This window comes from Pelmatolapia mariae, linkage group LG9, assembly GCF_036321145.2.
Source record: "Pelmatolapia mariae isolate MD_Pm_ZW linkage group LG9, Pm_UMD_F_2, whole genome shotgun sequence".
Taxonomy (NCBI): domain Eukaryota; kingdom Metazoa; phylum Chordata; class Actinopteri; order Cichliformes; family Cichlidae; genus Pelmatolapia; species Pelmatolapia mariae.
This window is the reverse complement of record NC_086235.1, coordinates 18,755,437-18,765,271: the sequence shown is the minus strand read 5'-3', so window position 1 is coordinate 18,765,271 and position 9,835 is coordinate 18,755,437. Positions and strand designations below refer to the sequence as shown.

The 9,835-nt window shown below is 39.3% G+C and overlaps 1 protein-coding gene across 2 annotated transcripts; it reads left to right on the top strand.

Annotated features, from left to right (window-relative positions):
• On the top strand, nt 1-5,908 carry LOC134634514 (Golgi reassembly-stacking protein 1-like). Of its 2 annotated transcripts, none has more exons than XM_063483762.1 (9): nt 1-203; nt 734-814; nt 1,398-1,601; nt 2,337-2,423; nt 2,536-2,666; nt 2,769-2,907; nt 3,273-3,384; nt 3,476-3,598; nt 4,938-5,908. In XM_063483762.1, exons 1-9 carry the CDS (start codon nt 138-140, stop codon nt 5,204-5,206), a joined length of 1,212 nt encoding a protein of 403 aa, XP_063339832.1. In that variant the 5' UTR covers nt 1-137; the 3' UTR covers nt 5,207-5,908. The 2 variants fall into 2 exon arrangements, with proteins under 2 accessions (XP_063339832.1, XP_063339831.1); XM_063483761.1 differs by having other exon boundaries at nt 2,769-2,913.
• The last annotated feature ends 3,927 nt before the right edge of the window (nt 5,909-9,835 follow it).

The following is a 9,835-nucleotide window of genomic DNA, read 5'->3' as shown; positions in this document are numbered from 1 at the left end:
CAGCGCCTGCTGTCAACCTATCTCAGCTGCTGGCTAGCTAGCTTGTATGCGGAGTGTATGTGCCAGTAATGACTCCTGAAATAAGTCTGCTTTAGTGACATTTAGTCAGAACTAGTAAAACGTAACTGCTGAAGGCAATGGGGCTACCGCAGAGCTCGTTACTGTCGGACGGAGGAGCTAATTGTGGATATCATGTCCACGGGGTACGTTAGAAAGTAGTGCAAGGTTACACCTCACGCAGTTCGTTAGTCCCTGTAGCTCACTTTTCATACATTTTTCGCTTAGTGACTTGTTAACTATGCTTTGAACCATAATTGCTGCTTTATCTATCTACGCAGAGCAGACAGGTTATCGTGTAACTGTAGTTACTCGTGAGCTCAGCTTGAATGGTGTCCGCCCATGATGATGTTGATGATGAGGTGGCATTTGGCACACTTCCAACCCGCGTGCCTTTGTTGGGAAATGGAATAGTTTAACAGTCACTATAGAAACTTGCTTTAGTTATGGTACATTTCAAAGTTGCATATAACATATTAACCGCGCGAGAAAGCGGGTACCTCGTCTCATTGAGGAGTCCCAAATTTTGGACACTGCAATATCTTAGGTTGACACACGGGGGGCGATAATAACACTGTGCTGTTTGTCAGTCAAACCAAATGTCAAGTTTTCTGTTTTGTGTTTTAAATTATTATTAATATTTTTTATTATTTAAGTAATTTTCTTTTATTCTCAGGTTCAAGAGGACTCTCCTGCTCTGAAGGCTGGTCTGGAGCCTTTCTTTGACTTCATTCTCTCTATAGGAAACGCCCGACTTGTGAGTAGACTCCTGTGTCACTACACTCCTGGTTAAAATGAGTAACTAGGTGTCAAATATTGACTTCTTCTATCTTTATGAAATTTCAGGTATGAATTGTAATTGAAAATGATGAGTTGAGGACAAAATGAAAATGTCAAAAAAGCCCTGCAACGTTGCTGTGAATGTGGCATATATTCAATTGTATTTGAAAGTATGCTAAAAACTAAAACATTTTTAAATTCTAAACTTATTTTAAAAGATGTTATGAAGCTGAATAACATATTTATAGATCTCAATCAACTGCATAGGTCAAAAGAAAGTTGTAGTCTGTTTTGAAACCATCTTCCTGGGCCTTCAAGACCCATTTTTCTGTATATAAAGCAAAGTATTCGGCAGGTAGGACACAGCAGGCAAACACCGATTTCCATAATTTTGAGGTACTGCCTTTATGAGATAATGCAGAGCTCTGTGTTTTTCAGTGCTTTATTAATAACCTCATTTGGAAGAGTGACAGTAATTACATTTCATGTTCTTTTTCATGAAAGAAAACGTATCTGCACACTTGCAGCTGGAGTAGCCCTTTTTCCTTTTGTTTCTCCAGAGTAAGGAAAATGACCTGCTGAAGGATCTTCTGAAGGCAAATGTGGAAAAAGCAGTCAAACTTGAAGTGTATAACTCCAAAACCCAGCGTGTTAGGGAGCTGGAGGTGACACCCAGTAACATGTGGGGCGGTCAGGGTTTGCTGGGGGCTAGTGTCCGCTTCTGCAGCTTTGAAGGAGCCAATGAGAATGTGTGGCATGTCTTGGTAAGTTAAATCTACCTGTCTTCGCTCAGGTTTCACCCTTTGCTGGTTACTGTAGGTTAAAGGCCTTTGCACACCGAATGTATGCGGAAAAATGGCTAAAATTCAGATTTTTTGGATCCAAACCTGCCGTATAACACATAAACACAACAAAAGTCTTGCTTTGTGTGAAAAAATGAAGTTGAAAGAAAGAAATGATGAGCTGATTCTGATGTTTCTAAACAAGAAAAAGAAGAAAGTGAGAATCTGGGTTCATCCAATTCTCAGGCGAGGACAGCAGCAGGGAAAATTTCTTGGTTTGATCCAGGAGTTGAAGCTGTATCTCGACTGCTTTCTCTTTTTGGCAAAATTGCAACCACATCTGAGGACGTAGAGAAATAATTTTAGAGAGCTGATTTAGCCGGAGCAGTGTCTGGCTGTCTGTCTGAGGTAAAATAGTATTATTTTTACTATTTCCATATCATTGCACATTCAATACTGGTGCATACTTTGAGCAGTGAGCACATTTGTTGCCAAATGCAGTGGTCTGATTGGTCAGATCTGTTTATTCCTATGTGAAAAATATGAAAAATCGAACTTGATCCGAACTATAAAAAAAATAAATCCTGCAAATTCGAATTGAACAGTTGCCTTAAGAGTAAGTGAGTCTGAAAAATCATTGCATTCTGTGTTCAAAGGCCTTAAAATTGCAAATGTTAATAATTTTGGTAGATTTTAGAATTTTTAAATATTTTTTAGGAAGTGGAACCAAATTCTCCCGCCGCTCTCGCAGGCCTGAATGCATACAATGACTTCATAGTTGGAGCTGACCAAGTGTTACAAGATGTAAGATTTCTTGTCTTTTGCCTTTTATTCCAAATAAGAAATAATTGTTTTAACTAGCAGACATTATTAAAAGAAATAACAAAAACCTTATTTTTGTGTGAAATGTCTGCAGTCCGAGGATTTCTTTTCTTTGATTGAAGCCAACGAGGGGAAACCTTTGAAGCTTTTGGTGTACGACACTAAGACGGATCAGTGCCGAGAGGTAGTGGTGACTCCCAACGGAGCGTGGGGAGGAGAGGGAAGGTTGGCATTGATTTTTTTAAAATCTTTATTTAAATCAAAGCATGTAGCTAAATATTGCCATGTCAACACCCGTGTTTTTTTTTTTTTTTTCCTATTTTTTAGCTTAGGCTGTGGGATCGGCTATGGATACTTGCACAGGATTCCAACTCGTCCAGTTCAGCCTAACGCCCAGAATAAAAATGTTCTTCAACCAGTGCTCACTGGCAGCAGTGAAGAAGTAGTTGCAACTGAGCACACTGAGGTGAAGGTTGTTGTATCTTATTCTTGCTTATTTATTAAGCTGTGCAGGATGTAATGGCGTCTATTGGTAGCAAGGGATTATGTTGAGAAGTACAAAAAGAATAATCTTTTAATTATGGCTTAAAATGAGCCCTACATATCTACTACAGGAGGGATCCACCTTCTACAGTAGCTCAGTTTTTTTTTTTTCAGTCGGGGGTGACGACCTAGTATTCTCTTACATTTTTAGAAGCGGAAGGTGAGGGAAGGTGGATTGACTTTGTTGCAATCTGCAACCTCACCACTAGATGCCACTGTATCCCACAAACTGCTCCTTTAACTGTAACTTGCTAGAGGTATTTGTGACCTCCAGTTTTCTCTCCTTAGGTGCCTTCTACCGATGAATGTAGCCCATCTACCGAAGCGACTCTGAATCAAAGTGAGAAAAGCATGCAAGATCAGTCTGTAATCTCACCCACTCAGCAGCCACCAGACCGAGGTAACAGGATCACTTCAGGACATTTTCATCCATTTGACACATTATGCATTTTCACACAGAATAATGGGCATTTGCTTTGTACTTATTTCAGATGCTTTCACCATACTCGATGCAACGACTTCAGATTTATCAGCCACGGTTTCCACTAACGAGGAAGGCAGCAGCTCCATGTTTGCTAATTATGGAGATGACTCAGGTGATCGGGGTAGCTTGGGTAAGTACTTCACACGTGATTAAATTGTGTGGCTAAATAGAGCAATTACGTGTTTATGATGGCATCCCGATTGAGAAGAAAAATAAGCACGATTAAAACCAGCTATTGTTGACACGCCTCTCAGTTAAGGAGCCATTTAATGCAGTGGTTTTGCATTAGTCTCTTTTACTGCAGAATAAAACTACTCCAGCCAAACGTGTTAAGTGTTTTTTCACAGATATACGTTTTACAGCAGGTAAAGTGGTCTATACTGAACACTTCATTAGGTTAATGGATTGGACCCCATTTTACCTTGAGAACATTTTTAATTCTTCATGGCAGAGATTCAACAAGGAGCTGGAAACATTTGTCAGAGGTTTTGGTCCATATTGACATGACAGCATCACACAGTTGTTGCAGAATTGTGAACTCCATTCGACTGAGATCTGGTGACTGGGGAGGCCATTTCAGTAAAATAAACTTATTGTCATGTTCAAGAAGGGAGTTTAAGATGACTGGAATGGCACGTTATCATCTCAGAAGCAGCCATCAGAAGGCGGGGGTACTGTACTGATACTAACGAGCCCAAAGCGTGCCAAGAAATTTCCCCCACCGTCACAACACCACCACCACCAGCAGCATGAACCATTGATACAAGGCAAAATGGATCCAAGCTTTCATGTTGTTTGCTACATATTCTGACCCTACCAGCCGAATGTCACAGCAGAAGTAGAAACTCATCAGACCAGACAATATTTTTCAAAACCTCTATTGTGTGAATTGTAGGTTCAGTTTCCCATTCTTAGCTGACAAGAGTGGCCTTCAGCTGCTTCAAAGTTTGACACGTTGTACATTCACAGATGCTCTTCAGCATATGATGGTTGTAAGTTGGCTTGAACTATTCTCCTCTGACATCTGGCATCAACAAGGCATTTTCAGCCAGAGAAGTGGTGCTCACTGGGTATTTTCCCTTTTACAGAGAGTCATTTAAATCTTCTTCATTCTGATGCAGAGCTTGAACTTGAGCATCTTGACCATGTCTATGGGTCTAAATGCACTGATTTCCATGTGCCATGTGATATCAGTTATCAAGAACTCAGTTAGCATTTTAAACAGTAGGTGCAGGTCAGTCCTTTCCATCAGTGGTCACGGTCTGAAATGCAGCAGTCTGAGCTTTGGTTATGTAATCTATTGAAGTACAAAAGTCATAAAAGGATGCTCAGGAGATTTTATCTTAATTATTGTTAAATATCTCCTTACAGACCAAGAAAGTTGAGCAATTTCCCGTGGTTTCACCATCCATAACCTTAACAATATTGTATTCTTTTTTTGTTGTTTTTTCTTTCTGTTTTTTTATTAGATTATTCATCTTTTGACCAAAGACCTTCATCTCCAGAGAAGCAAGGAGAACCAGACATCCAGGAACCTGAGCAGAAGCCCGGTATAGACCTGACTGCCAGCACTTCTTCTATCAGAGAGACTGCTGAAGACATGGCTGACCTCAAAATTACCACCGAAAACCCGAGTATCACGACAATCCCCAAGGTACCAGATGCTAACTCTGAGCCCTTAAGCTCAGTTGAGGTTGTGAGCGAAGAGATGTTGGAGCCTGCTGGGCCAGGCAGTTAGCTGACTTTCATAAAGAAGATTCAAGAGCACACCATGTTACAGAAAAGCTACCGTTAATGATTGTAAGCTGTTATCACTGGGGCTGTTTTTTTTGTTTGTTTTTGTAAAAGAATTGCGTTTCCATACCAGTGCCACTGCTGCATGCTAAATTGCACATTTATGTTGACTTGAAATTCTAGGAATGCATACAGTTAATACAACATGAATGTATTCTGTAGTTTAGGCGTACTGTATGTTTCAACATCAAACAAGATGAAGCCTTAGTTAAGCTGTCATGCTGCTTAAAACCATCCTGGTGTGCACATTAAAGGCCCAAGGTAAAAAATAATAATTACCCTTACCTTGTTGCTCTTACAATAACCACTGTAACACAGTACAAACACTGTAGATTAATGATGTTTGACTTAAGCGTCACACTTGGATGTTTTTTTTCCTTTTTTTTAAAAAAGAGGTTTTAATTAAAGTTTGTTTTTACTTTCTCGTGGGTACTCATACAGAAGGATTTAATCTCAGGCGTTTCCTATTTAAGTCTTTTTGCCTTTAATCTTGGTCAAAATCTTCTGTCTAATGTGAACGAGTGGGCCGTGTGTGACGCAGCTCTCTGATTGTCTTCTGTTTCTTCTCTTTTAATCGATTTTAGTTAGATCATGTCTCTGATTTGTATGGAAAATTGAAAATATACAGATATTTATAAAAATATGTTCAAGATGAACCTCCATGAGTCTGTTTTGGTTTCTGTTCTTTCTTTTTTTTTTGGGCGGGGAGGTCCATGCTGTTGTTAAATCAAAATGTCATTATATTGCCAGCTCACACATATTACTGATATTTCCTGTGTCTAATATGAGTCATGTCCACCCAGTGGAGTTCATATTTTGAGGCAGCAGATGTCAGCAAACACCTCACGATAAATCTCCACTGAGCTAGCGCCAGTTTATCTCCCCTTGCAGCTCCTAAAATTCTCTCAGATCAGATTGCACTTTTTCATATATTCAATGAGTCATAAGATGTTTCTGAACTTTTATTTTAATAAATCATATCTCATTCTTAGAATTATGCAGGAATTATTTAGATTTGTTGTTTGATCCGGCTGCTTTCCTCTTCCTATTGAATTTGTATAATCCAGTCTTGCCATGAACAAATACCTGGTCATTTTCAGGAACTTATTTAGCTGGAAAAGAAATAGTTTGAGGTTTCAGATATTAAACAATAGAAATTTACTGATGTGAACTTGAATGGTTATGTAGTCCATTATTTACATTTTTTTAAAACTGATCCTATATCCAACAATCCGTGTGTGATCATATGTGGGCTACAGAAGCTATTAATCAGAAAACAAAGCACAATTTATTTTCATCACTTTTTATTGCTAGATCAGGACAACCAAATATTCTTTGGAAGTATGCCAAAAGAAAAAATGTAAATAAATAAGCATTAGGGGGAAGCTACAGTAGCAGACGGGGAATATGCCTCAATTATTTACCAGGGCACTCCAATCCTCGGCTGAAGAGGGGGATGGGCATGAAGGGAAAGAAAAGACTGTGCGTGGGGGGAAGAAAGACGAGAAGGAGATGGATTTGTCTTTTTTTTTCTCCCCAGAATGAGTGCTGGAATGGCGTTCCTAAGGAAGCTTTCCTCTGGCACACCTGTGAATCTGTTGTATTTCTTATATAAATAGGAATTAACTTGGTGGCTTTGGATCCAGCTGCTGTTGGAGATTTAATAGCAGCAATGTGGACATTTCTCAGAAATGTCAGGCTTGTCAAATCAGCACGTTTTAAGTGCAGGGTTGGATGGTGTTTGCGGGTGTCCATTGTAAGTCTCACTCAGGAGGGGGAGATATGCTATTTCTTCTCTTCTATGTGAGGTTAGATGAAGCAGCCCAAGGCAAAAGCCAGCAGCTGCATGCCAGGAGGAGTGTAAGGAGGTGCCACCTCTGGAGGAACATGCCTTGCCTTCCTTTTTTCCTTTTTTTTTTCCTTTTCCCTGCAACTGTTTCAAAGGACGCTGTGACGCAGCTGAACCCACACGTCAGCTTAACTTTATCTCAACCCCTAAGAGGCTCGGCTCACAGGCACCAGCATAGTGCCCGTTGCCTCAGCCTATCGTTGCAGCATGACAAATTGTGAAACAGAATAACTACAGGGAAGGATGGATGGAAGGAAAGGATGAAAAAGGTATAAATACAAGGCGGAAGAGAGTGAACATACAATTGGTGCAAGCACGTTAGTCACACGTCTCCACATAATGCTGTTCCTGTGGCTCGGTTAATGTGCGGCGCTGTCACATGAAGTAGGTTAGATTTGGATGTGTGGCTGTTCAAGGGATATAAAATAAAGTGTAGCAATATAGTGACTTCTTAATGTAAAAAATAAAGATTAAATACTAAAAACAGCTGCTTTTCTGTTCACGTGTGGTCACAAATCCACACCACGAACACGCTCGTCAACTTCTATTTTCTGCTTTTGGCACCTTCCCACCGTAATCACAAATATTTTGTCGGGATGGAGACTATATTTGGAAGTGCTGCGAGGTATATTTGCATACATGCATCACGCGGTGTTCTTCACAGTGTGTTCTCTCAGAGCCTGGGAATAATCCTGGAAAGTGCCCATGTGTCAGACCACCAATGTACAGGCTGTAATTACATTCATTCATGCAAGAGGACTGTCACTCTGAGGGGTCTGAATTCATTAGGAAGTTGTTTCCACCTCTTGCCGTCATTATCGACTGGCTTTATGCTTCTAATTGAGCAGGAGATTAGAATTGCTTCCAGTAAACATTACCGTAGATTTGCTTATAAATTGTTGTTCCACACATACTTTAGCCCTTTGGACGGAAAGCAATCTTCTATAAACAAGTGGGTTATATTTCAACTTTAGCCTGCACTGTGTATATACCAGTCTAGAAAACTGACTAAGAGGCAATACTTTTCGAGGAGAAGTGGAAAGTAGTTTGGTTAAATCAAGGTACAATAACATGCAGAAGAAAATCCAGTATACTGCCCCAGTTAGGTGTCATGTCACACCAAATCTCCTTTAATGCACTTTGGAATTGATTTTCCAAATCCCTGGAATTTTACTGGGAGGGTTGAACACCCTTCTTCTACATAATAAATCCCTCATTATATGCTGGTGATGGAAAATGCCGTCTAACACATCGGTCCAAACTCTCTTAAAGGTGTTTAACTGCGGGGCTACAAAAGCCGTAACATATTATTAGCACCATTTGCATTCTGATCAAACCATTCAGTCAACCCATTGAAGAGACCACTCCCCTCAGGACAGAAATGTTTCATCATTGGGTAAACATGATCAATTATAGCAACTTCAAACTGATTCACAGTGGCTCTTTCCTTCAAGGATACAAGACGTCCATATACAGTAAACTGCATGTGAGCTTGAATTCTTCCCTTTAAAACTGCTGATCGTCCCACGATATGTTCCCATCCTTTTTCTCTCTGTTATTGTAGGGTGACTTCAGGCGACTGTTGCTATGATTTGGCTCTGTATAAACAAAAGGGAATTGAACTTAACTGAATCCTAAGGCATCATCTGCTGCCACTGGTATCTCAGAGATACACATGAGGCGATATAGAGGAGCCCTCGTTCTTATTGGAAAGGGAGAAAGACTGTTTGTTGGTGGTTTTTGGAGAAAGTCACAGGTTTGTCAGTCAGGTACCAGTGATTTGTGCCCTGTTTGTTTTCACTTGTATTCCACTTTCACTCGCTAATTAGACGTAGGCACTATTTAGATAAGCCTGGGCACTGAAAACTACAAGATTGGTTTAGGAACACAATATTATCTGGCCTATAGAAAAATAACATTTACCCAGTTTTTAAAAATTATTTATATCAATTTTTGTAAATACATTTTAAAATGTATTTTTTATTTTATATATATATATATATATATATATATATATATATATATATATATATATATTGTATATTATTTTAAAATACTTTTTACAGTTTTATTTTTATTATTTATTTTATTGATTTATTTATTTTTAATGATGATGATTATTTTTGTTTTTTTAACCCAGTGGGTTTAAATGTGAGGGGGTTTAGCTGGGAGTGAGAAACCTGTGAGAATTCGTCCTAACACCATTGCCACAGGAAACCACGTGTGGAATCATTTCGAGACACTGGTGGTTTTGACAATCGGCAGCATTTCACACCTTTTGAATGAGACCAGGGTGATTACAAAGAGATGTGTGTGCAAATTAAAAAAAAAGCTGCCATATTGCACCAAAAGTCAAAATATTTCATTTGTGATATTTTCCCAGTTTATGTGCACTAGATTTAGCTCAGCATGAGTCTTTGCTGCTCTGAAACACAAGCAAAGGAAAGTAGGACAAAAGCAACTTGCTTATTGTTGCATATTACAGCATATAATGCTAGTGAAAATGAAAACAGTGAGTGTTAAAGAGAAAAATCATGTCAGCAATAAGAAATAGCAATAAGAAACCCTAACATCCCCTATGTTATGCATAGGGGATGTTATGAGTCATAACATCCCCTATGTTTTTGGTTTTAAGAACTTTTGTGGAATTTTACCACCAGCCCCGTACTTCTACCTTGTTTCTGAGAAATGACAGTTATTAGTCACACGAACACAGGAGGTTGT